The 27,458-nt window shown below is 35.6% G+C and overlaps 3 protein-coding genes across 5 annotated transcripts; 1 reads left to right on the plus strand and 2 right to left on the minus strand.

Moving 5' to 3' along the window:
* Window positions 1–308: 308 nt before the first annotated feature.
* LOC133851827 (probable polygalacturonase) lies at window positions 309–4,188 on the minus strand. The gene is made up of 6 exons (XM_062288420.1): window positions 3,553–4,188; window positions 2,789–3,106; window positions 2,260–2,380; window positions 2,008–2,182; window positions 1,793–1,863; window positions 309–1,279 (listed from the first exon to the last, which is right to left on the minus strand). Exons 1-6 carry the CDS (start codon window positions 3,568–3,570, stop codon window positions 585–587), a joined length of 1,398 nt encoding a protein of 465 aa, XP_062144404.1. The 5' UTR covers window positions 3,571–4,188; the 3' UTR covers window positions 309–584.
* A 6,082-nt stretch (window positions 4,189–10,270) lies between these two features.
* Window positions 10,271–14,892, plus strand: LOC133852444 (uncharacterized). Of its 3 annotated transcripts, none has more exons than XM_062289205.1 (7): window positions 10,271–10,601; window positions 11,505–11,613; window positions 11,739–11,786; window positions 12,184–12,244; window positions 12,357–12,488; window positions 14,062–14,229; window positions 14,349–14,892. In XM_062289205.1, the coding sequence occupies exons 2-7, from the start codon at window positions 11,537–11,539 to the stop codon at window positions 14,436–14,438; spliced, it is 576 nt and encodes a 191-aa protein (XP_062145189.1). In that variant the 5' UTR covers window positions 10,271–10,601; window positions 11,505–11,536; the 3' UTR covers window positions 14,439–14,892. The 3 variants fall into 3 exon arrangements, with proteins under 3 accessions (XP_062145189.1, XP_062145188.1, XP_062145187.1); XM_062289204.1 differs by having other exon boundaries at window positions 10,277–10,601; window positions 11,425–11,613; window positions 14,325–14,892; XM_062289203.1 differs by having other exon boundaries at window positions 10,278–10,601; window positions 14,325–14,892.
* A 574-nt stretch (window positions 14,893–15,466) lies between these two features.
* LOC133851529 (protein translocase subunit SecA, chloroplastic) lies at window positions 15,467–26,881 on the minus strand. The gene is made up of 20 exons (XM_062287970.1): window positions 26,264–26,881; window positions 25,896–25,968; window positions 25,247–25,453; window positions 23,427–23,529; window positions 23,120–23,300; window positions 21,681–21,899; window positions 20,637–20,750; window positions 20,432–20,545; window positions 19,319–19,486; window positions 18,898–19,073; window positions 18,297–18,363; window positions 18,010–18,156; window positions 17,742–17,837; window positions 17,591–17,659; window positions 17,327–17,428; window positions 16,973–17,224; window positions 16,793–16,860; window positions 16,355–16,472; window positions 15,969–16,208; window positions 15,467–15,861 (listed from the first exon to the last, which is right to left on the minus strand). The coding sequence occupies exons 1-20, from the start codon at window positions 26,663–26,665 to the stop codon at window positions 15,721–15,723; spliced, it is 3,057 nt and encodes a 1,018-aa protein (XP_062143954.1). The 5' UTR covers window positions 26,666–26,881; the 3' UTR covers window positions 15,467–15,720.
* Window positions 26,882–27,458: the final 577 nt, after the last annotated feature.

Raw genomic sequence — 27,458 nt, forward strand, 5'->3', positions numbered from 1 at the left:
TCTTAAATATAACCCTATCTATGGTAAACCGATGTTTTTGCATCCACTTCGCATTCAGTAATGAAAAATGCCTTCCCTTCTCAATCAAGGGGTGGCACTTCAGAAAATTACCTATAGAGACCAGCCAATTCTCCTATGTGCTGCAATTTCCCCATTAATTCAATCCATAAAACAGCATATTGACAATAATAATAGTGAGAGAAAATTATCTACATAGAGATAGTCTTTGCACTTTCTTTCTTTTTTCTCGAAGTTTGAGAGATTATCTGAAGACCATACATGACAAGAAAAATCGAAAGAAAAAAGTATTAAAAACAAATTCATTCTATTTCCAATTATATGATAAATCACTCACTTATTTGTTACTGCACACAAAGCTACAAGAAACAATGATCTCTCTGTACTCATCTCAAAAGCAAACAGCCGCAGATCAGCAACTCCACTCATCTTCCTATCTCAGGCGGTCATTTCCTCAGCAAGGCAGTAGTTGTGTTTATGAAATGGCAAGAATCAAATTTTCAACATATATTGGACATTCACAGAAGGCGGTTCTACAACCAAGGAAATGCTATACTCCCCTTTATTTACCAAGACAGAAACCAAGCACCTGTCTTCTGATTACTTGAACTACGCAAGTGATTTGATAGCTGGTAACAATCTGAGTAATTCCTAGGAGAGAGTATCTCCCCGAGTGACTCACAAGTTTTTGGGTAAACTAAGTCAGAATACCCTTGAATATAAGAACAGTTCCATGGAGATTCTGAAGTTACATTAAGGGTAATGTTGGATAGACAAATATTGAGAAACTTGTCCCCTTCTATACCCTCAAGGAGGCCTGCATATTTAATATTCTCTCCTACAACATTTTCGACAGTTATCCTTTCTATTGTAGGGAGAGCCTTTGGGTCATAAAACTCATCCGGGTGCTCCCCGTAGTGACCGATGAATCTTATAGCTATATCTACATTGACCAAAGTCACATTTGATATGTAGATATCTCTTACATAACCACCCCTTCCAGCAGATGTCTTTATTACGATACCCATGCTTGAATTGAAGAATCGAAGGTTTTCTGCATGAACCTCTGATACACCTCCAGACATCTCACTGCCAATTGCGATCCCTGCACTTCGAGTCTCTCCAATTACCCTGCGGATGATAATGTTTGTACTTGGACAAGCATATGCAATGCCATACTCATCCCACCCACTTTTGATGGCAATCAGGTCATCTCCAGTGCTAATGTAACAGTCTTCAATGCAAACAGTATGAGAGGAGTCTGAACACAATTGAAGTATGGGTGAGAACACTATCCATTATTCACAGCAAGTTACTGAACTTGAATAGAGACTTTAGAAGTTGATGCTAGGTTTCAGCAATTGAAGTAATGTATTCAAGTTAATATAAATATGACATTTAGCAATTCTGGAATGGAAATTAACAAAAATGACATGCAGGAAACTATCGGCATCTAATTGCTAGAGGATTATCACCTTTGAATAGTCCGCCCTAGGCAAACTGATATCTTCTAACTAAATTTTGGTACATAATACAAATGTTAAACAGAGGACTCCTGTAACCTCATGGAGTCATGTAGAAAGAAAGTTGCCTACTCTTTGCTTCATTAAAATTCAATGTCAAGAACTGGAACATCACCGTTTTCAGGGTTTAAAGAAAAGGTAGGTTTATTAGATAAGACTACATGTTTGGAATATGCAATTCCAAAGTGAACATCTGCCATTTACCATTCAAATAGAAAGGAAGATTTTCTGTTCTAGAGGGTAGAACTCACCTGGATCTATCCCATCTGTGTTTGGTGAATCATGAGGAGCAAGGATTGTGACATTCTGGACAGTAACATGGCTGTTCATCCAGAAAACAAGTCTCAACTCTCCCCCTATTTCATAAAAGCTTCACTTTTGCACAGTTCTAAAATGGCAATAAAAACAGTTGAATCCAATAAACAAGGAAGCAACATGCAATTGACTCCTTCTGAAGAGGACAAACCTGCAATATACAGGATGAATGGTCCAAAATGGTGAATTCAAGAAGGTTAGGTTTGAGATGACAACCCCGGTTGAGTTCATCAACTCAACCAAATGGGGCCGTGTATTGTTCAGGTTTCCAGTCCTAAACCAATTCCACCAGATGTCACCTTGACCATCAATAGTTCCATTATCACCTACATGAAGAGATTAAAGGCATAAAGAAAACAAACAAAATGCATATGTAAAACGATTCTTCACTTGTATCACCAACCTGTTATGATAACGTCAGTCAAATTGCGTCCATAAATGAGGCTTCGATGCCTTCCACCTGGCAACTCCCTACCTTGGCCATATGATGGTAGAGGATCAATGACCGGCCAATCATTGGAGTTCTGAAACAATGTAGCAAAACCTATTCAGTACTGTGAGCTTACACCTGTTGTTTTACAAGATAGCCAGCACTGGCCTAGTGGATGGAGGTCAAGATATATTCTCTACATAGACTAACGACAGAGCATTGATGATCACAGATTAGCAATTGCATTACTAAACTAGCAAGTCTATCCACGAAACGTCGATTTTGCTTATGAGTCAGTTAAAACAAACTTCTCTGGAGTGAATATTTGTAATCTAACCATCGTGAGTAACTCCATACTATCCCACATAGTAATTTTCCTACCTCAGATTAATAGAAAATAAGTCATTTAAAGCAAAAGCCACTCGCTTGCATTTTTTTTTCTTTCCAATTTAACATTCACATTTGCATGCTTTTATGCTAAGGGGTGCAGGTGAAGGCTTACTGTTGAACCAAGAATTACTGCACCCTTATCTAACCACAGAGTAAGATGACTTATGAGATCGAAGCTTCCTGTCAACCACCGGCCTGCTGGGACAAAAAGTTTGGCCCCACCCTTGTCAGCAAATGAATTGAGATAGAATATGGCATTTTGAAACGCTTTTGTGTTGAGAGTGACCCCATCTCCAACGGCGCCAAATTCGGTAATCGAGACACTGTGAGGTCGAATTTCCCCAGAGTTTGTCGGTTTGCAATGTGCGCTGCCTGTGGCAGCCCATGGAGCATCACTAAACACGGCAAGTACCAGAAGCACACCCACAAGCTGAAAGGAAAAGTTCAACATTGATTGTTATTAAACAGAAGATTACCTGTGAGATCTGGGTGTGACTGTTTAAGTAGCTTCCTTTGTTCTGTGACTTTAACTATCCCCAAAAGGGCAAAAGAAAGGAAAGAAAGAGCAAGGCAAGTGAACTACAATGTGAAGTGGAAATAAACTGTTAAAGGGGACTTAGACTCCATCAGATCCTAACAATTTTTAAATTAAAGTTGGTACTTAATTTGTGGCTGAAACAAGATGGATTCAAGCGGCCCTTTCATGATTTCTATAGAAAAAAAAAAAAAAAAATCTTTCTTTGGATCATAACACTGGGTGTTTTATTAGAGATAAACAGGGATATAGTTAGTACCCTCAGCAGAGAAAGTAGAAAAACAGAGTTAGAACAAGGAAACAAAGCAACTAACAGAGTAAGCAATGATCCAACTACTCACAATAAAAGCTATCCTCATATGACTGAGATCTGTTGTTTCCCCTTCAGCCGAAGCAGCAAAAGAAAAAGGTTTTATTGCCACAACCGAATCCTCTCCTTTCTGACCAAAAGCAAACAAAAGAAATTCAGCTCGAGGAGGAGGAGGAGGTGTTGGCTTTTGTTGATCAAGATGAAAGTTTGATTAGATGGGCCATAGAGAGAGCCACAACCACCACCCGCATCAAAATCATTGACAGTGACCGTTGCTGCCCGCCAAAAATTAAGCAGTAGGTCCCCCTTGTTCCTTCAACCTCCTTCAATACCCCTCTTCTTTCTCTCTCTCTCTCTGACAGAGTGATGAATAATGGAGAACAGAACACCCAGAGAGGTAATGAGGCTGGAGAAAGCAAAACTCGATGAAATCGAAGGTGGGCTGGGCTGGACTTGGCTTGGCTATCAACTTTCAGCAAAGGAGTGGCGTGAGTGTGTCTCTCTGTCTCTCTGTGTTTCCAAACTAATTTGAGAGCATTCTCAGTGGCTTTTTCCAATACAAATAGACTCCTTGTTTGAGCGTGTCTCAGTGAGAGAGAGAGAGAGAGTGAGTTTTAAGGTGGGACTTGGGAGAACTCTGCGTAGATTAAGGTTTAAGGTTTTCAAGGGACATCTCTCTCTCATCTCATGTGCTAATCCAAAAGAGATACCGTACGTTTACAATAGTTTATTATATTTTATTAAAAAAAAAAAAAAAATTGTTGGAGTTATCAACAATTATATCAAGAGTTGTAAACAATTTATAACAATTTATCGTCCCAGTTTTAAGTTCGTAAATTCCGTCAAAAGTCAAATATACTGACAATTTAACAATTTCACTTCTTCACTTATCATTTGCTCTGTTCACTCTCTCTCTCTCTCCTGAAAAAGTGGTTTATAAAAAAAAGTGTTTCCCTTTCTCTGTTTTTGTTGTTTCTTTTGTTTGTAAATCCAAACAGAGAGATACGGTGGAAACTGAATATCCCTAAAATTTAGATTTCTATCAAATCAATTCTTAAATATAAAAATTATCTTTAAACTCTTTCTAATAAATTTTTTGTATCAAATTAATCCTTTATCTAATTTTTACAAATTTAAATAAAATTTTTAAATTAAAAAACTAAAAAGAGGAGGTGGCCTCACCCCCCCCCCCCCCCCCTCTTTTTCTTCTTGTGTTTTTTTATTGTATTTTTTTAACTTTTAATTTGAGAGTAAAATTATAATTTTATAAGGGTTTTATAAATAATAACAATAAAAAAAAAAGTAGATGGAGTTGAACGAAATGATCAATTTGATACAAAAGGTTTACAACAAAGAACTTTAAAATAATTTGTATATGATAAGAATCATTTGATACAAACCCAAAACTTAACAATTATTTTAGTAATTTTTTCCAGAAAAAAAAAAAAAAAAAAAACACATTTTTATAAATGAAAAGAATGTATCTTAATTCTGTTTAGTTTATAGTAGTAGTCAAATTTTGTTTTCCTCCCCAAACAACACAAGATCATCTTTTTGTCTCTATATGATATGTAAAATGCTTTTAAGCACTATGATTCTTATTATGCCATTTGGTAAAGAAAGAGATGACAGATTATTATTTAGAAAAGGTCTGTCAAAAAAGAAAAAGAAAAAGAAGAGAGACAAGGCCAACCCACATCCTAGTACTAAACAAGAGTAACATGTAGCTTAAAGAATCTAAATGCATACGATAATTTACTCGAGCCCCACCTGTTCGGACCGGTATTTGGACAGTTCACCCGAATATTCTTACCTTATAGGCTTATTGCAGTTCAATAAAGCAAGTAAAGCAAACTTACTATACGGGGTCCCCATCCACAAAAAGCATTATATATATGTATGGTTTTTTGCTTGTGTATTAAATATTAATTGATCAAGGGGGTGGTACTATAAGAGCCAAATCAAGGAAATTAAGAAAAAATGTCTAAAAAGATGGGAACAATGGGACAAAGGGAGATACAAAGGAAGTGACGTCGTAATATGTGGCATTGTTAAAGAAAAGGTATGTAGGTAGGGTTTCCAAAGTCGGGTATCCAATGTAAAGCAGAATATGACTTCCAACAATATCATATTTGATGAGCATATATGCTTTCCAGGGCAACAAATCAGGCGGCAATTTGTTAGTGATTTTACCAAATCTTCTCTACATTTTGACTTGCATAATTGCATCTGTCTCATCTAGGGAAGAGAATTATAAGACACAAAATAAACATTATTGTCCTCCCTCTCATCTCCCGGTCGGCGCCACCTTCGATCAACCACAATGCAGGAATATATGCTCGGGACCATCGGGCAACTGCAACCAACCCCGACGGTTTTGGTTAGCAATAGCAAATTTTAGTAGTAGTAGAGATGGATGAGAGAGTAAAATAAGAGTGTGTCAAACGTTTTCTTTCATGCTGAATAGCTGTAATGTGTTGTAGGTTGAGAATGACATTTGCAAGTATTTTTGTGAGGACCTGAATGAACATAAAAAAAAAAAAAGAAAGAGGAAAGAGGAAAACGCACTAGTGGGGGTGGTAGCGTGGCTGGCAGACAGACTTGGTACAATAATCAGACTTAAAATGGGTATGATTTAGAAAATACATTAATTGACAAAATTAATATTATAATTAAGTGGTCATCCGAATGCTCCAAAAGCAAATGATTAGTATTTTACTTGCAAGATTGGATACCCCTTCTGCCAGTACATGCGAAAGTGATACATACAGTACTAAACACACACACACACACACATTCATATATATGATTATCAAAGGTTGAATTGTTGCTTTTTGTAATGAGCATAATAGAAGCATGAGAGCTAGCAACATCAACCAGGCATGTCTGCTAAAGAAGCATGAGAGCAACATGGACCATAATGCACACATCAAACATACCAACATATATAATTACTTGTCTTTAGTATATTAATAATATATAGTTGATAATAGAATGGAAGCATCACCATTCACTACACCAACTTAGTTGCTTGTCTTTAGCAAATTAATAATACTCGATCATAATAGAATTGAACTATATATATATATATATACACACGGAAAAGCTTTTGGTTATGTACAATTTGTGCAAGCTAAGACAGATGAGGTATATGTGTATGTGCTTGAATATTTTTTGTACAGCTTTTGTTTAAGGCTTAAGCCTCTAGCTAGTTTGCGTGTTGTCTTTTATTGGAGAAGCGACAGAGTGTGAGTAACTAGTGGGTATGGCCATTTCATTTGTCTCTTCCCAAGTTGGTTTTACGCTAATTATTGAACAAATTGATTAAAGCTAATTGTCGTAATACGACCACCTTTAATATTAATTTCCTTCAATATTGATGCAATATTTGATTGAGGAGGTGGTGGCCACCTGACTTTATATAGGGGCAATCCCCTCCATATGCCAACTATATATAAACATAAATATTTGTTTTCGGATCTAGCTACCTAGCTACTACCTTTTATATATATATATATATATATATATATAGTAATACTAAATATTACATTCTCGTCTATCATTCTATTGCTGATGTGATCGTGTTCATCAAATAGTTAAATTTTAATTTATTTTTATTTTTTTAACAAATTCAAAGGTCAATGAACAAATTTAGCGGTTAGTTCGAAAGAAAGTTGAATGAGTTAGACATGAGTTATATAAATAGTAGCTCTCTTACTTTTGTACATATATAGTTAGGAAATAACATGATAGATTGAGTAAGTTTTTAGGAAAAATTTAGACCTATAGACAAACACATGATTCGAGGATAAATTTTGCATAATCTTATTCACCAAATGTAAGTTAAATAACAGCTGGACTCTAATTTGTTAAAGCATTTTCAATATTAATATGTATATATATTTATTTTGTGTCTTGGGAATGTATTAAAAAGAAGGTGTTAAAAAGCACTAAATGAAGATAGTCCCACATGAAAAAAAAAAAAAAGAAAGAAAGAAAAAAGAAACTGTAGTTGGCATTTAGGCCCAACACACTTTAAGCATTTAAAATTTTAAAGTAATGCTTAGATGAATACTCGTACATGTATACTCTAATACGGTGCGAAACACCGAACGCATACGCACGCGCGCATGTGTGTGACAGTGGGTTGTAGAGTGTTAGTAGCGCTTTGATGGGGCACTTAGCACTTGACATCAAAGCTCGAAGCGAACCTTTCAATTTTGAATGGTTATGATCAATCGATCTGATGGTTTAATCTAAACCATAGGATGCTTCTTAAGTAGATCTAGTGGTTGGATTTACTGAACCATACTAAATTAAATTATAAGGTTAAATCACATTTGATCTAACGGTTAAGATTAATTAATAACGATCTAATGGTTATTATTACATAATCATTAATAGTTATTTGATCTGATAGTCAGAATTAAATATCTATTGAAATAGCAGTTTATGACTGTTACTTAAACAGTTATGGAAGGTTGGATTTGCAGTTATCAATATAATACAGAAGTAACTGCTGTCCTATTATTTAACAAAAGATAATAAAATTTCTTTGATCTTCAATGCTTTTTTCTAATACCTTCTATATTTTAAATTATAAAGTCTTTGTCTGTCTCTTGCTATAATAGAAAAATCAGAAAGTGTTCGTGTTTAATCTTCGTTTGTGCAAAACACAATTAAACAAACAGAGGATTCCGAGTTTCATTGTATCTTAGAGAAATATTTGCTGTAACTCTTTGCATACTTTTTTTAGTGGAGATAAATAATTTCTTAAAGAAAACGATGTTGTAACGCGTCTTAAGAGTATTTCATTTTTCTGTTTTTTTTTTTTTAACATAATTCGTAATACAAAGTAAACTTGTATTACTCAATAATGATATTTTTCCTTTTTCTACCCAACAATGGAGTGGTAAATGCTAACCGACAATGAAGTCCTTATGAGGACTCTTTAGACTTCTAGTTATATATATATTTGGCTGGATTGGGAGGAAGCCTTGATGAGGAGAGGACCACTTGTTGATGTATAAATTATTAAGAGGAATGCTAGATCATCTTCTTGTGTTCTTCTGATGTTTTTCTAGAATGGTTCAAAAGGGCATAAATGTCATTTAAAGAGAATATCGGGAGATATTCTAGTATTTTTCCATTATTAAATATGAACGTCCCTCATTCTCCGTAGTTTTTATACTTTTCAATGAACTACTACATTAATCAATCTCCTTGATATCTTCCAATAAATCTGTCAAAACAGGGGGACCCACACCCTTGACTTGAGTGTCGCTTCACTTTTTCTCCACCCCAATTTGTGGACTCCAATTTGTGTGAAATGTGAATACAATTAAATTAAATGAGAGAGGAATTCTTACGACTCTCACTGTGGGCCCAATGTCTAAAATATTTGTGCAATGAAAATGAAACCCAATGGGCTTCAAACTAGACCTTGGACGCTCCTACCCCTATACCGTGGGTAAACAATTCCATGGATGTTTTTTTCAAACACTCGGAGCATTCAGGTCAAGCTCTTTATTTTGAAAGTTTCGTTAATTATTGTTTTTGTATACTTTCATTCTTATGCTCCGTTTGTTTCGGCGTAGAATGATTTTCTGGAAAATGATTTCTGTATTTTACGGTGTTTGGTAAGGGCAAAAATAATAGTCAACGAAAATCATTCTCGGTTTGACCGTAAAAGCTTCTTTAGCTTTTAGAAAACGATTTACGGTTTTAAAAACCGTAAATCGTTTTCCGAAATAATACTCTTCGTCCTTGCACGCATGTTTGATATCCGATTGCCATAATCCGGCAATAGTCGGTCATCGGAATCCAGGCTGTACCGAAATTCGGCAACATCCGGCTACAGGAATACTGCTGGCGCCGAAATCCGGCGACATCCTTAAGGATGTCGCCGGATGCCGGCGGACCAGATTCCGGCAGGAATACGGTCGGATCAGGGCGAATCTGGCCAAAATGGCTTGGATCTGGCCGGATATGACCGGATCTGGCCAAAATGGCCGAGATCCTGCCGGATATGATCGGATCCGGAGGAGTCTTGTCGGAATCCGTCCATTTTGACAGGATCAGGCCAGACATGCTTGTTGGAATCTGACAATGGTGATCGGATGTTGCCGGATTTCGATGACAGTTGCATTTTCACTTTTCGTAATTTTTTCGTGCGAACTAAACACCGAAAAATATTTTCGAGAAAGTTATTTTTTCTGAAAAATGATTTCGTCGAAATATTTTACGACGAAAACCATTTTATATCGAAACAAACGGAGCATTAGTGTTTTCTTTTTGTTATTTTGGGTTGCCCAACCTTAGTTCAATGTAATTTCTTCTTCAATATCTTCAAAAAATAAAATTCTGCAAAATAACTCTCGTCAGAAAGTCTCTCTAAATTTGATAGAGAGATACTACATGTATTTAAACTTTTACAAAAAGAACCTTACTAACTGATGTGGAGTTTATTTATTGGAGATTATCAAAATAATTAATAAAAAAAAATGCTACGCCAATTAATAAACTCCATATCTTCTTAGTAATACTTTCTTTGTAAAAGTTTAAGTAGCATTTCTCAATTTAATGACCCTTTTTTATGAAAAATATTAAGTGTACTTAAATTTTTTTTTTGAGCTTATTCATTTAAAACATTTATTTTTATTAATCGTAAGATTGTCTTCGATAAATAAATTCCACAACAATTAACGTTATTCGCCATTCACTTTTTTGTCATTTTTTTTTTTTTTTTTTTTTTTCTCTTCTCTTCTACCGCTTCTTCACTTTCCTCCTTCGCGCCTTCCTCATTTTCCTTTTGTCTCCGCCTTCTTCACTTTCTGTTTCTCACTCTCATTATTTGTTCTTTCTCTCACTCTCTAATGGGTCATAAGTTTTATCGCTGATTTGCACTTCCGTTGGTTGAGCAATCTCTCACTCTCTCTTGTGGGTTCGTCGGGCACGGCCGGAGGCGCAAGCAAGTCTACAGAAGGAGCCCCATAGCTTGCCATCACCGAGTTCCTTGCCTTAAACGATCGATCAAGGGGCTCACCTTTCTTAAAGCAAAGCGCATCCTAATATCAGCGGGTATTACTGCCTTAGCCCTTTCCGAACATCTGAGTTTGTTTTGTTTGCTTCTTTCTTTTTTTTTCCCCCCCAAGATTTTTCAATTTGTTGTGAAATGTTGGGTGCTTTTGATGCCAGCTCTTGATACATGTAATTTGTCTTTGATCATTGTGATTTTGGTTTTGTTTGGTTGGTAGGAAAATTGGGAAAGGTGAAAATAAAATTCTGGGAAATTTATGTGGTCACTCTACTGTTCACATTACTGTTTCGTGTGCGCGCGTTTTTCTGCAAGTCCTCTGTTTTCTGCATAGTTGGACTTTTGCTGCGTTATGGATCTAGGGTTTTATGTGCCTCTGTGTGTGTGATGAGAATCAGCGTTTTGAGCTGGGTTAACTAATTATGGGATTTGTGTTTGATGTTGGTAATATTGTCAAATTGCTGGATAAGTACTCGTTTGTCCCCCAATTTTTCGTGATTTGGGGTTTGTTTTGCCGGTTGAATATAATTGACATATTCTTAGCTAAGTTTCAGCTGCAAATTTGTGTATAATCTGCAATACCCAATTCATTTGTTGGGGAATTTTATCTCTCAACTCTCAAGGGCCTTTTTTTTTTTTTTTTTTTTTTTTTTTTCTTTTTAATTGAAAAAAATATTGCCGGTTTCTTGAGTTGTTAGATTTATTTGTGAATACTTTTTTCTGGATAAAGTTTATTTTACTCATTTGGAGCAACTTTTCATGGTAGTTAAAGTTGTTAAAGTGGTTGTTCTCAAAATCAATAAAAAGTAATATCTGTTTAAAATAGAGAAATATTTAGAGAGTTTGATGTATGAAGCTTTTTAAAAGTGATAGATAAAATCAAAAAAGTGGATTCTTGAGCTAAAATTTAAAGAAAATTTAGAGAGCTCACTAAGAATGCTCTTTAGTGCGCAAAGCAAAGATCCAAGCCAAGGCAACCATGCCTAGCAGAAAGAAAGCTTCAAAAAACCACGTAGATGTCTCAAAAGCAAGTTCTGTTCCCCCTCAAGAGCAAGAGTACGTGACTTTTCCCTCAGGGGCTTTTTTTTCTTTTTCTTTTTCTTTTTTTAATATTACTCAGTTCTTTCTCTTTTTGCGACTTTGGATTGGATTTTCTCACTTGTGGGGGTTGATATATGCAGTTTCTACGAAGGGGAACGTCTTGCTCGTCTGCTCAAATTGATTCACAAGTAAACATTCAATCCCTTCGTGGGTTTTCTCTATTTTTTTTTTCTTTTCTTTTTGGAATTTGATTTGTTCTGGGTCTTGTTTGATTTTACTTGTTAACGTGATTATACTCTTCTCATGAATAAGTACTTTCGGTCACCCAACTATTGAAAATTTATGTATCCTTTTTCTTTTATTCTAACTTTTTATAATTTTATTTCTTTTATTCATGGTTATGTTTGATTCGAAATGTCGTCAATTGTGTCAGCCTCCTAATGTTGTTGTTGCATGTTGTTCAGTTAGGCTGTAGCAAATTTGTCTTGGTTATGGCTGAATTATTCAACTTGTTACTTCTCGTTTACTCTGCAAACTTAGATTCTCATTCACTGGCTATTGTTGTTAATGTCATTGTCTGAACAGGGAGATAGAGTCAGCAAGACTCTTGGATGGAAACTCCTTACCTGAAAAGCTATGGTTGAAGGTTTTCTTTCTTATGTTTCGATTTCTTCTTTCGTGTACGGTCATTCTTTTACATTGATATTTTTCCCATGGAAGAAAATCTGTACCTGATACATGTGTGTTTCTCTTTTTAGCAACGGTTCTCAATTGGAGTCAACGATGTCACTCGCGTCCTTGAACGCATGGCACCGTGTGCTCAAGTGGGAAGCTCTACTCAGCCCCATTCAATCAGCACCAATCTTAAAGTGCCTTCAGTTCAGCTTCAGGTTAGTCTTCTTCTTCTTCTTGAGCAGTTCGACTTCATAATAGTCACCTCTTTTTGGAGTTTCACATGTCATGGAATCCCATATCGAGTGATAACAATAAGATTGGTTAATGTAATTGAATTCAAACTTGTATGCTTAAGTTAAAATAATTTTTTAATATATTATATCAAACTCTCATTCCAAGACTAGGAAGTGTTATCTTCCCAACATCTCTTTTTTTTTTTTTTTGTTAGATAAAAGTAATAGGAAGTAGAAAAACGAAATGCTTCTAAGATGCGTTACAACATCGCTTTCCTTAAGAAATTATTTGTCCCCACTAGAAATGGTATGCAAAAGGTTACATCAAATATTTCTTCAAGATAAAATGGAGCCCAGAAATCTTCTGTTGTTTAGTTGCGTTTTGCACAAACGAAAACTAAACTCGACTATCCTGAGATTTACTATTATAGCAAGAGACAAAGATTCGAAATTTAAGATACATAAGGTATCAAAAAAGAGAACAAAAGATAAGATAAAATTGTTCTACATGTAATAACTAGACTATAGTATGAATGGGGAGTTTGTGGATCACCTTCTTCTCCACTGCAAGGTCGCACGCCCTCTATGAAATGCCATCTTTAGTCGTTTCAGTCTGTCTTGGGTTATGACTTTTCGGGTGGTAGATTTATTCGCTTGCTGGTGGACGAGTGGTCGCTCTCGAAGTGCGGTCGCGTGGAAGATGATTCCTTGTTGCCTTTTGTGGTTCTTGTGGAGGGAACACAATTATAGACAGTTCGAGGACAAAGAAAGAACCATTGGAGCTCATTTCCTTTTTCTTTCATTCTTTATACTCTTGGACGGCTGCGTTCTTTAGTGATTAACTTTAATGATTTCCCTGTTTTGTTTTCTTCTTCTTCTTAGATGCCTTTCTTGTATACTCCTTGTGCACTTGATTGCACTTGCATTATTAATGACATTATTCTTACTTATAAAAAAAAAATTAACTGGACTGCAGTATTTTCTATATTGTGTTGAATAGCAATACTTATTAACTGCTAATCCAACCGTCATAAATTGAGGATTGTTATAAATTGCGCGTGAGTGGCAGTGGGCTGTAGGGCACTAGTAGCGCCTTGATGGCACACTTGCACTTAGCACAAAGCATCAAAGCTCGGAGCAATCTAATCATGATCATTCAATTTTGGACGGTTAGGAGCATTTTATTTTTCTGCTTTCTATTACTTTTATCTAACAATCTAAAGATGGCTTCTTTTTAACTTCATGGGAGAATTTCTGCAATTTGTTTGGGAACTCTTCTGTAGTGGCATTCAGTCTTCATGCTCTTCTAAAAAATGTCGTACATTCACTTGCCAATGCATATTTTGCTCCCAAAGTGTGAAAAAAGGAGTTTATAATAGGAGAAAACGGTTCAGTAAAGGAAATGTGAACAATATACTTCATTTTCAGCTGATATTGGTGGCTAAATTTTGACGCGAATGTATTGATTGTCTTCATTGAGCTCTCTTTGCAGTTCACCGAACTTATGCATTTTTTTTGCCCAACAAAGATAATGCATCTCATTTTGAATTTGTAGGCTGTACTGTTAGCTTCTGATTGCAACCCTCGGTGGCTGACAAAGCATCTTCCAAGCTTGGCATCATCAAGGAGGGTTCCACTAATTTTTGTCAAAGACAAGAAGGGAGGTTCTTTAAGGTTAGGTGAACTTGTTAGACTCAAGACAGCAATTGCTATTGGAGTAAAGGTAAGGATATCACTTGTTACACGACAAATATCTTATTTATTTTACTAGGTACCTTGTTAAAATTATATACTTTGCATATCTCGCACTAAATACAGGCTAAAGGAAATGCCATTAATCAGCTTTTGGAGAAAATTCTTGATGGTGATGAGATAAATCGTGGAACCAATTGCCTGAACACAAATGCAATGCCCGATGCACCATGTCAGTGAGATGTAAGATTGACAGACATGATACAAGTAATATGAAGCCATGGCAGAGGAAGGGAGAGCCGTTAGTTAGAATTAGCTACTTGAAACAAACTCACAAATTTTGTTCGCCATGTGAGTTTATAGTTTCTTTCGAGACTATAAAGATCTTCTCTACATGCCTCAAGGATTTCAAGACCCCTTTGGGGCGGAGTCTTTTTTTATTTTTTTATTTTTTTTTTCAGTCCTAAGGACGTACTGAAGATCTTGCATATCACCACCTTTCGTGAAATGCTTTAAAAGCCAAAAAGATATTTGATATCACTGTTCTAGTATTGGCTATCGATCCATCAATGAGACAATAGTATGGGTTCAGATGTTCAGACATGCAATTTGGGCAGGAGTTTTGTGCTTGATGAATCTCAAAATTGATGTTTTTGTATCGAAGGTTGTTATAATACATGATATTTTGCCTCTCTCTCTCTCTCTCTCTCTCTAGCAAGATGTTATACAATCTTTTATGCAAGAAATAAGCATTCTCAAGACTAGTGTCAACCTTTGCTTCATTCAGATAATAACATTCTAATACTTATTACATAATAGCTTCACCCAACTCTTTCTTCTTTTCTTCTTTTTTTTTTCTTCATTTATTCTAGTACTTACAATGATTTATGCACGATGATCTTCGATTAGGTCTCTTATTTCTACTTTCTAGTCACTTTCAGTAATATAATTAAATAAATATTAATTTTAGAAATCCTATGAACAACTAACAAAAACACATTTAAAAACCCTAATTACAATACTTTTATGGTAAAAAAAATGCTTTAAAAGAAAAAAAAAGAAAGTAATAAATGAAAATGATTCATCAAGTGTGTATAGTGCATCTTCTATACCCTTGTGTCGTATGAAACATTTACACTTAATATACACATAAAAGATGCATGAAAATAGTTATAAAAAAGAAAAAGTAAATTTGTATTCTAAGAATAGATCATATATGGTAAGATACTAATAACTATACCTGATCCCACTATGAGAAATCTAAACTCTACATGAAAAATCCTTAGTGCTATATTAAGACCATATAGATTTACAATATTCAGTGTGTTATACAACATCTCTATTGTTTATAGATATACATTTGACTCATTGATTCAAAAAAATTGCTAGGAACAATTAATTACAAGCACCTACGTAGTACTCAAGAGAATGAAATAAAGCTTTTTACACTTGTTCCTTGGGAGAGCTAGGGATGTAGGCCTTCATAATTACTGTCTAAATTGCTGGAAATCCTGTTCCGGCCTTAAGCGCTAGCTTGGGGCCCGGAAACTGATGAGGAAGACTTGCCCGCAACAACTGGATCAGGATTATTATCACTCCTACCAAGTTTGCCTATTTCATTCTGTGTTTGTTGCTGATCCTTCTTTACTAGCACTGGTTGAAACTGACAAATCAAAAACCAAAATAAGTTAAAAAACAGAACAAGTAGCCAAGTAGGTACATTTAAGCAACATGCTGCGATTAAAAATCCATGTTGGATTTAGCACAAACCTGATATATGGAGTATATAACATTTCTTCTTATTTGTGCCATCATCTCCAAGAAGAGATTATAGCCTTCTAGTTTATACTCAATAAGTGGATCTCGCTGTGCATACCCACGTAAACCCACAGCTTGCTGAACAAACTTAATTGCTTGCAGGTGTTCTTTCCACAAACGATCAATGTTACTCAAAATTAAGAACCTCTCAGCTTCTTTCATTAAGCCTGGTGCTTGTTTCTCCACAATATCCTAAAACAATACTCGGGAAAAAAAGATTAAGGAAAAAAAAAAAAAAAAAAAAAAAAAAAAAAAAAAAAGCAGCTATTTTAATGTAAGAAATACTGACACTCTTCTGTAATAAACTAGAGTCAGGTTAAGTAGAGTAAAATACTGACCCTCTTCTGAAAATATGCTTCCCGGCCTCGCAGACGAAGGTAATCCTGCAATTCCTCATAGCTAGAACACTTGCTCCTCAGCAAATCTGGGGTCAGATCATCCAAAAGATAGCAATACCTAAACAAACAGCAACATGTTTGTCGGCAAAATTATTTTCCAGGGCCAAGTAAAATGAGGAGATCCAGCAGACTTTATGGGGTAAAATAAAGATCATTCAAACAACCATCATTAAGGAAGAAAGTAGTGCTCAATTTCAACGATCATCCATATTGCAGATTTTAGAAACCAAAATCTCCAAGACACTTATATCAGAAACCAAAAGCTGCAAAACACAACACTACCAAGAATTGGACAAGAAATGCAGAATGCTTCTTCAGCCATCCTAAAGAATTCAAGTCAATTTTGAACCAACACACAGAATCAAGGGTGTCTCTTACTGTTGAAGTTTTGCAATGAGCTTTTCCAGATCCCAGCTTTCCTTTGGGGCATCCATGCCAATATTTGCCTATTCATTTCAAATAATATATTTACTTCAGGATTTCATACATGTTGATTGTACTGGACTCTTTGAGAGAGGGGGGGAGAAAACCCAAAAATTGAAAAGCTTAGACACATACCTCTAATATATCATTCATTGTCAATTCAGCAAATTCAATAACAAGAGATTGAAGATCGTTAGATTTGAGGGCTCGCCTTCTCTCCGTATATACACGATCTCTTTGACTGTTTAGAACTTCATCATACTCAAATAACTGCTTCCGAATATCAAAAAAGTAATTCTCCACTTTGCGCTGAGCTTCATCTAGAGCTTTGGTCAGCATCTTGGACTCAATAGGTAGGTCTTCTACTCTAAAAGCTCTCATTAAACCCTACAAATTGCAAAATCCAGAATGTTTTTACCAACTATATCCAAAAATTGCATTAGCAACTATCCTAATGGAACTGCTTACCAAGAAACAATCATATCAAACCTGAATTCGGTCTCCACCAAAAATCCGAAAGATGTTATCTTCAAGACTTAAGAAGAAGCGCGAACTTCCAGGATCGCCTTGCCGACCAGTTCGACCACGGAGCTGTATGCATAGACATTGCAAGTTCAATTTATGTCATGTTCCAGAGAAGTATTCTGAGGTCAAGACTATGTAGGGAGAAAGATGAAAAAAATTCGAATAAAAAAGTGGGGGAAGAACCCAGAGTAGATGGAAGATACTAAAACAAGATGAAAAAACTTTAACCTGATTGTCAATTCGGCGAGATTCATGGCGTTCTGTTCCCACCACATGAAGTCCACCAGCTGATACAACCTATGGGTGTGGAGATATAAAAATTGCAATCAACACTAGCGAACAGAAGCAACTTGGTTTACTTTTGGAGATCAAAACTAACCTTCTTCCTTTCTTCCTCAGTATAGACCTTATATTCCTTAACTACTTCTAGAAAAGCATACCGCAGTTTGGCAATGACTTCATCCTGAGCAGGCGCCTATAAATGCAAAGATATGAAATTTACTTTCGGCATTATCACAATGGGATAATACCTAGCCAATAACATAGTAACAAATTTCACGAAACATGGGAAGAAATATCTCACACTGCAAAATTGTCTGTTAATGTTAAACTGCAAAAGAAAAATTAGAAGCTACAAAGAAGTTCACCTTTTCACAAGAATAAGATAAACGGTCCTCAGCTTCAAGATCACTTAAAGATCTCTGACCCCAAGTCTTGGCAGCTAATTGTACAGCCTCCTCAGCCAACTTCGTATTTGCACTCGATAATTTGCATGGGAATAAATTTTCATTCACCTGGAAAATTATATAACACTGAGTTCCAGGATAATGACAATGTTATGGAAAACAGCAATATTTCTGAAAACCAAATTTACATGCGAATGTGAATGTGAATAGCAAATACATATACCATTTGAACAAAACCAAAATTACACCTTCCATGTCTTCTTTGGAGGAGGTTTCTTCACTGATACAAAAACTCCTTCGATTGGCTTAACAACTCTGCAATAATATTGTACTAAAGAGAATGTAATAAATTTCTTAAGAAACTTAAACACAGCAGATTGCTTTAAACTGACACCCCTTTCAGTTCTATAATATAACGGGCTACATTGCACACATGCAAAGGAACTGGCTTAGGAGAACCCATAGGTGCTCTTTCCCATATAATGTTATAGATGGGACAAATGCCCCTTGATAGTGGGAAGCATTGTGCAAACTATGCATATGGCACATGCAGTGTTAATGGCTTTATCCCTCTTAATGAGGTGTTTGTTAATATTCACAAAGAAAACCAATTATCTAAATATAAATTTTATAAATGAGAACAATATACCATCAGTTGACTCTAGATGCTTGGAAAAATATTTCACACATCAATTCATGTTTAGGAGGTTATGCAGCTGAATACTTCTATCAGAAATTTCAGATAAAAAGAGGAGCTAAGCAATTTAACCACCAGGAGGCTGATCAGAAGGCTCGTGTAAGGTAAAAACCTTCAGGAACAAAACAATTATGAAGAAGGTCAGATGATACCTTGGCATAAGCATCTCACGTAGCTTCAACCTTGCCATAAATTCTGCATTACCACCAAGGATTATATCTGTCCCGCGACCTGCCATATTGGTCGCAATTGTCACAGCCCCAAGACGACCACTCTGTGCTACAATTTCTGCTTCCCTCTCCACATTCTCTGGTTTTGCATTGAGAACCTTCAAAATACATACATTCAATTAAAATTTTCCACATAGACAACGCCTAAAACAATTTTAGGTTTATTCTCTGTCTTTTGAAATGAATAGTGGTTGATTTATTAGCAGCCAAAAGTACATATCCACACGGAAATGATAAGTAAAAGACTTAATATCACACTTGGTTGTTCATTGTAAAGTTCATTTGCATGTCACATTCTCCCAATTTATATAGCTTTTATCCTTAAAGACAAAAGATACCTCACCTCATGGGGAATTCCAGCTTCTTGCAACTGTTCTGACAATAGATCACTCTGTTCGACGCTAGTTGTGCCAACAAGTACTGGGCGGCCTGTCTTGTGCATTCTAGAAATCTCTACCACAACAGCCCGCCATTTTCCCGTAGTTGCTCTGAAAACTACATCAGACTCATCCTAAAATAAATTAAAGAGATCATAAGGAAATTGGCTGACTTCAAATATTTAAATAAGTTCCATACCATCAATGGAACTCCCATATATGGGTTTAAAAAAGGTTTCCAGACTATAAATAATTTAAAATAAAAAATAAGAAAAACTAAATTGCCCCTCCTCCTAGGGAAATCTATTTATTTAATCATTTACATTGAAAAAAAAAATCTAGTAATAAATTCTTCTTTGTTTTACACACTCCACATTCAGGTAATAGGTTATGCAAATCTGCATTGCAATGATAATAACCACTAGTACTGCAGATATGTTAGACATGGATGGTGTTAGAATTAGGGTGGGAATTCGGATTCGCGTGTCAGATTCAGATCTTGTCGAGGCATGATCATAAGACTATATAGGTCAACCCTAACCCGTTAATTCCATGTTGGATTCGTATAGGGTTCCTAGGTCATGTTGAAAATTATCAGACCCAGAGTTGCGTGTCGAGAAATTGGTATAAGACTAGATAAGTCAATTCTAATATGACCTATTCAATTAAACGAGTCGTACCCCTCAACCCTAACCCGCTAATTTTGGGTTGGGTTCGTGTCGAGTTCGTAAGTCGCGTCAAAAATTTGCTAACATTAGATAGGATATAGGATTTCTATATTGGGTTTATATTTTCCTTAATAGATTATTTCTCATTTATTTGAGATTTTAATCAAATCCTTTATTTGTATTCTCTCCACCTAACCCCATTTTCCCAATAAATAGGGATCATATATATTGTAAACAAATCAAGTGAAAAAGCGCACAATGTAGCCCTTAGGAAAATTCCTAGTGGTAGACATAGGCATCTAACACCAAACCACCCAAAATTCCTTTGTGAACCTTTTCTCTCTGCTTCCGCTATTTTCTCCCATTTTACATTTCATCCCAAAACTTTAGACATGGGTTGCTGGAAGATACCTTTCTTATCATAGGCTTGTTAGTAGGTACAATTGTAACTTTAAGCTTGTATATGCTCTCAAATTCTGTACTTTCAGTTGCTGCAGTGCCAGTCATTCCACAAAGTTTAGGGAACTGCCAACAATGCAAGGAAAAAGGCATTAGGAAATCAGAGATAATAAATTGCCACAGGCTTCAGCTAATACTCTGACTAAGAAGCTCCAACCTGGAGAAAGAAGTTCTGATAGCTAATTGACGCCAGAGTTACAGTCTCATTTTGTATTGGTAAACCTTCTTTTGCTTCAACTGCCTGGTGAAGCCCATCACTCCACCGTCTCCCCTAACAGAAAAGACAAGTAATAGACATTATGTCGTGCCTTGAGAAATCAACAGCTTCCTTTTTACCCTTGTTTTTCATATCCTTGAGATTTCTGTGCATGTAATCCTGGTCATGGCTATTATAATGATGGCAGAATACTATAAGTTGAAGAAATTCATTAAGCGACTGCCACATGCGGTGTGTTTGAGGGCTACTACTACCCACGCAATCAAGTGAACCTTATATTTTGTATATACACAAACAAACTGAATTATGCATACAGAAATTCGTTAAACTCTTCAACCTAAATCTGGTCAATCTCAGTAAAACAAAAGAAAGGAAAATAGTGTTATTTCCAATGATATATAGGTCAACAGCTATTACAAATTCTGAATTACATTAGAAGAAGATGAATAAGTGATCCTCTACAGGAAGGGCCAATTCATGACTAAGGATTAGCTTTTATTGCATGAATAAGCTTTGCTAAGATTTGGAAAAACTGATGTTAAATATGTAGAAATAGAAAGTTTCAGGAATTTGCGGAAAAGAACTGCATAGCCCTTATTATTCTGAGAAAATAAGCCAGTCTATGCTGTGTCTGCTGAGGGCTTTGTAGCTTCATATTCATATTCCTATAATATGTCACAATGGGTAACAGAGAGATTACTACTTTCCTTGAGAAGCTGAGATTACAACTTTCCTTGAGAAGTTGTGTGTGTCCATTTGTCTGAATAAGTTAGGGAATCAAACTTGATGTTAAATTTCATTCTTTTTCAGAAACCTTCATAGAAAGGGCAACATAACTTCCATGTAAAAGTTGTTTCCTTTTCTCTGGTAAATGGTAAATGAAAGGAACTAATGCACTCAACAATATGCAAAGCATACAGTTCGCCAAAAATTTTCCTCTGCTAAAATTTTCTTGTGAGATACAGATCCTAGATGAAGATTCACCTGCATGACTCGACCGGTAAACTCGTCCACAATTAGAACTTCCTTGCCACGGATAATATAGTTCACGTCTCTAAGAAATAATTCTTTCGCTTTTATTGCATTCAGAACAAATGATGCCCACTGTTCTCGAGGATCATATAAATCCTTTACATCCAGAATTGCTTCAGCATCCTCATAACCCTGTTCCATTAGTAGAACTGTCTTCTGCTTCTCATCAACCTGCAACAACCTCAGTAAGAAAAAAGAAAATTGAAAAATTATCCTATGCTAATCCACAATGCATCCACGCCTGATTACTAGAAACGGGACAAGTTTTGCTCATAAATGGAACAATTTTTTTGTTCGATGATCTAGAGGCAATGCTGAAGTCAAAGCCCCTAGGTTTGGGCCCAACCAATAGCAACCAAAACCTAAGAAGTGTAATAATACTGTTTTCCCTGATAACTGAACCAATATATTTATTGTGTGTTAGTTTTGAAAGCAGTTGAGCCTAATAATCAATCTGTTTTCAAAGTATTTCACAGCGAACCATCACAGGATCAACAACAAATGGGTGATGCAATTAATTTATTGAGCTACATGAATGAAAAAGGACGCCAGGCAGAGTTGACTTTGAATGGAAATGATGATGTCGCGAATTCTTACAACCCAGGACAAATCAAATTATACAATTACATATTAATACATAACTCAGAACTACATGTTTATCCAAAATATAATAATATCCTCCTCCTAATACTTCTTTTTCTCATTTGCTCGCGCAGCTAAAATCCTTATTCAAACACATTTCTTTTAAGAACAACCATTTTTATTTCTTCCCAAATGGAAGCTTTATTTACTATAACTTTATTCCTTTTCTGTATTATGATCAAACAAGTCTTGTCCCCACAATCCATCATATTTTCCAACCAATATCAGTTGCATAGGTCCATGTTCTACATCAAATTATGTATACACTCAACAGCATGTTTGGAATGTGGACAGGCATTGCAGAGCTATTTGTGACGGTCACAGGGCACAGTTCCTCTTAAGAAGTCATCATTCGATTAAGATACTGAGCAACCCAAGAAGTGGTTACTGTATGAAATTGATTGAGATGTGAATGATGTAAATAAAATTCAATAAAAAATAAATAAATAAAGGCCAATAAAGCTTTGTTTTGCACAGCCAAAATCAATCTAAAAAGAAAAAATGAATAAATAAATAAGAAAAGCCATTCTATTAACTTTTGTAGTGCAGTAAACAAATTAATAAAAGGACAAAATTAGTAATACAAATCCGGCCATTCAGCACCAGAGTAGAATTAATTTATATTGAACGATTCAAGAGATTATTGGAATGTATTATTTCTGGATCCAATGGAATTCTTTTAAGTTCAGAAAGAATCCCTGTCAAACAGAGAAGTTTTATCAGTCAAAACATGTGCTTCGCAGTCTTACAGTGTAATGTATATCCCTTTCAAAGGCTGAAGCTATCTTTGCAGCTTTATAATACCGATCACTAGGTTTTTCTGCAGGTCCAGATATGATGAGAGGAGTTCTAGCTTCATCAATAAGGATGGAATCAACCTCATCAATTACACAGTAATTGAAACTCCTTAAAACAAGCTCCTCAACACTCTGTAAATTGTCAGAAAATTCCTTCAGCTAAGGTAGAAATGGAAATCAGGAAGCTCTTGAATGGATTACAATTCATGCAATAAAGTAATAATATATAAAACAGCACAAAAAGCAAAAATTACTTTCCGTGGCAAGGTTGTCTCTCAAATAATCAAAACCAAGCTCACTATTGGTCACATATGTGATGTCACATAAGTAATTTTCCCTTCTTTGTTCACTTGTCATATTCTCTGCCACACATACATCCAGTTGTTAGATTATATTGAAAAGCTAAATTGACAAGCCAATGTGTAGAAGCAATACCCAGTGACTATTAAAAAACCAAACCAAACCCATAAGAAGATAACTGCAGAATGCAAATCAATACAGTTCAACCAAATCAAAGAGAAGCAGACAACAAGTAGAATCACAATGAAAACTTGAAAGCCACAAGTATTTAAACAGATAAAAAGAAAATATATATTAAATGATAAAAGGTCATTGATGTCAATTAAAAAAAAAAAAGGAAAGAAGAAGAAGAAGAAAGGCAGATCAGAATCAAGAGAAAAGTGATACTTAAACTAGACTCATAAATTCATTAACATGCTGCATTTCACACTTTCCATTCATAAGAGGTGCTAGAAAATACCATTAAGTTAGCCAGATAAATTTTAAGAGGAAGGAAAGATATAAAATAAAGAAAGAAGTAGGTATATATCTAGTTGCCAATTGTCAGGTTAATCCCAACACCTAAAGATTATTGGTTAACAACATTAAATACAAACAAGATCAAAAGGGAATGGAAGGGAACACAAGCTCTGACAGACGCAAAAGAAGAATGGGTTAGAAAAGAGTTCAAACCCTTAATTGAGGTAAGATTAGCGCAGAAGAACAATACAGAAAGGGAAAATGACAAAGAGTAGGATATGAGAAGCTACCAATTTCTCATTTGGAAGATCCACCCAGAGTCGAAGTACTTTGTGGAGGACTTAATAAAACAATAAAAAAATAAAAATGTTTTAGTGGGAGCAAAATAGATTAAGTCAGAGATTAATGAAGACTAACAAGAGTACGTGGTTCTCCTGAGTTTTTTTCTAAACTATGAATTCGGTCAGATGAACATTGATTAACTTCCTTCAAGTGTATCTTCTGAAGCACCTATCCACCTCCTCCCCTACCGTGAACTGAAGGAATCACTTTTAAAGATAGCCCAGCACAAGATTATCAATCACAATCTGAAGTCTATCCATCAAACCATTAAGTTGCCCTTCCTCTCTGGATGCTGTGGCAAACACATGTACAACTTCCCTTTTTTCTCCTTTCACAAACTATACAGCATTTAATATTGATGAAAATCGAATAGCAGCCAACTACATAACTGTGCCAAAATTTCCACCAAGTGAAACAAATTTCAAGGGCAAAGTGGCTTTTACATCATCTAAATCAAGTGCATATGTCTAGCTAGTTTGAACGGTTATTGGAGCATACCACTAAAACCAAAAATCAAGAGCGACTCTATCAATGAATAGTTTGTGAGCAACTCTATCAATGGCTTTTACATCATCTAAATCAAGTGCATATGTGACTAGCTAGTTTGAATGGTTATTGGAGCATACCACTAAAACCAAAAATCAAGAGCGACTCTATCATGAATAGTTTGTGAGTAACTCTATCAATGAATAGTTTGTGGAGAGAGAGAGATATTCATTGGATCTGGTACGGTTTTCAAAAGAATTTGGTGATCTAATTCTTGAACTATTAACTACCATGTTAGTAAAACACATGACCAAATCAAAAATAGAAAATTAGACTTTTAGATTCTGGAAGAGTGAGGCACATAAGCTTTAAAATGATCAATCTCCGAAAGATTACATCGGAGTATCCATCCATCTAAATACAAAGTAATTGTAATACATATTAAAGGACACAGAACATGGAGTATAACAAATATAAAAGAATGAGACATACGTTGGATTAGGCCAACCTTCAATCCAAGAAAACGGGGAACTTGACCAACCCACTCACAATCTCGTCGAGCAAGATAATCATTGACAGTTACAACATGCACTCCTTTTCCAGTTAATGCATTTAGATAAGCTGGTAAAATAGCAACAAGGGTCTTTCCTTCTCCAGTCCTCATTTCAGCTATTTCTCCCTTATGAAGAACCATGCCACCTAAATGAACAAAGAGTTTATTAAACATAAATTGGCCAGTTATGACTACGAAAACACAAAAACTTAACCTAGGGATGTTGGACACAAGTGTTGAGCCGACACGACACATGGTGAAGAACACAACAAACCCCAAAATTCTAGATATGCAAGCAAATCAATATTATGTATTTGTGCTATTCTGCATAGACAACGCAAAACGTGCTTTTATCAGTTTATGTGCATTAAAAAGCTCGAAGAACCATAAGAAATATTATGCAACATGCAAATCAACATATATACGTAAGTTTTTAGCACACTAGTGATGTAAACAAAGCTCCAACTTGCTTGTGACCGACCAACATGATTTCAAAGGAGGTAAGCACACGAGTGTCATTTCAACAGCTGTTGGACATGGAAAGGACCAAGCCAAAAAAAAAAAAAAAATCATACATAAACAGTTTACCTATCAGTTGGACGTCGAAAGGACGAAGGCCTAGAACCCGCTTTGAAGCCTCTCTGACAACAGCAAATGCTTCCTGCAACATACGTGCTTTTGGTTATAAACGAACGTAACAACGATATTAGCCATAATTGGAAAAACAAAGAATTTTGAAAAGAAAAAAAATATATATGCAAGCAAAAGTCCCTGATTCCTTCATTCGGACAATGTAAACAATTAACCTTTTGAGGAATTGATGGTGAGGGACTACACAGACTACACTTGAATTAGGATTACAGACATTCAATAACTAAACAACTTCTGAAAACACAAGAAAAACCAATATAATCCCAGAAACAAATAAGAATAAGAGTTTACTACTCAAAACTTACAGGTAAAATGGAATCTAAAGATTCACCCTGCTGGGCTCGCTCTCTCAAAAACGAAGTCTTGTCCCTCAGCTCCGAATCCGACAATGCGGACATTTCAGCTTCCAATCCATTGATGACTCCTACAACTGAAGCGTACTGCTGCCTAGTGGATTCCCCAGTGTCATTCCCTTTGAATATCCCACCTAAAAGCCCTCCCAACGAAGCCATTGCACGCATCCGCCTGCTCCCACTACCTCCCAATTTCGATGCTTTCGCTCCTACATAAAAAATTTGAAGGTATTTTGAGGACCCCACGTGGGAGATTTGGCGGTAATCTTTGTGGGTATGAAGGAATGTGGAAGAGAAAGGTGAAACAGAGGGGTAGTGCTTCACTAAAGGTGATTGACAGAGTGGTGACGTCATTTTTAGCAAAAACTAAGATATGGTTCTGAATGGGTTTAATCTAAGACAAGGATTTATTACAACAAGTAAAGAAATTGTAGCGAAAGGTCGTGTTAAATTCGAAATTGCCGGTCCTCTCTTTCATGCTCTGTTTCTGATAACTACAGAGCATCTCAGCTTCAGTTTGTCAAGCCTGAAGAGAAATAAACGAAAGAGAGAAGTGCGGATAAGGTGCGAATGGACTAAGGAGCACCTCCTTTTATACGGGTAGTTGAAAGACGATGCAAAGATTGAAGATGCAGATTCAACCAAAAAAAAAAAATTATTTGTTTTATTTATTATTTATATTTATACATAATATAAAAAGAAATATAAAAAAATCAATCTACATGGTTACATCCATTTGCAATAAAGCTCTTCTGTTTAAAAATATACTTAGAACTTGCTGTAATATGCAAAAAAAAAAAAAAAAAAAATTCATGAATTTGGTGTGATCGGGTGTCTTCAGCCTATAGTGTTTTGGTGTGCTAAACCAACGTGACATGTTATTATTGGAGGACAGAAAATAACCCTTTGTCCAAATGTTATAAGGGAAAAGATTAAAAAAAGAAAATAAAAAATCATTTCACACCCCTTACTCATGGAATAGGATCCTCTCCATTAAATGAAATGGAAACTATCAATTTTATATGAAAAATGTTAGGATTTGAAATTTGTACATATAATGCTGTATATGAAATCAATGTTGTCACGCTTTTTAAAATTTTAAATAATATGAAATCATGTACACCATTAGATGTATTAACTTTAAATC

The sequence above is a fragment of the Alnus glutinosa genome, chromosome 12 (assembly GCF_958979055.1).
Source record: "Alnus glutinosa chromosome 12, dhAlnGlut1.1, whole genome shotgun sequence".
NCBI classification, from domain to species: Eukaryota; Viridiplantae; Streptophyta; class Magnoliopsida; order Fagales; family Betulaceae; genus Alnus; species Alnus glutinosa.

Coding starts and splice junctions, on each gene's coding strand:
- LOC133851827 (XM_062288420.1), bottom strand. Junction 2,381..2,788: donor CAGTAATTCTTGGTTCAACA/GTAAGCCTTCAC, acceptor ACATTGTTTCAG/AACTCCAATGATTGGCCGGT. Junction 2,183..2,259: donor GACTGACGTTATCATAACAG/GTTGGTGATACA, acceptor CTCTTCATGTAG/GTGATAATGGAACTATTGAT.
- LOC133852444 (XM_062289204.1), top strand. CDS start 11,537: ATGCCTAGCAGAAAGAAAGCTTCAAAAAACCACGTAGATGTCTCAAAA. Junction 11,787..12,183: donor CTGCTCAAATTGATTCACAA/GTAAACATTCAA, acceptor TTGTCTGAACAG/GGAGATAGAGTCAGCAAGAC. Junction 12,245..12,356: donor CTGAAAAGCTATGGTTGAAG/GTTTTCTTTCTT, acceptor TTCTCTTTTTAG/CAACGGTTCTCAATTGGAGT.
- LOC133851529 (XM_062287970.1), bottom strand. CDS start 26,665: ATGACGTCACCACTCTGTCAATCACCTTTAGTGAAGCACTACCCCTCT. Junction 23,530..25,246: donor GAAGGTTGGCCTAATCCAAC/GTATGTCTCATT, acceptor TATGTGTGGCAG/AGAATATGACAAGTGAACAA. Junction 20,546..20,636: donor ATCAGAACTTCTTTCTCCAG/GTTGGAGCTTCT, acceptor CATTGTTGGCAG/TTCCCTAAACTTTGTGGAAT.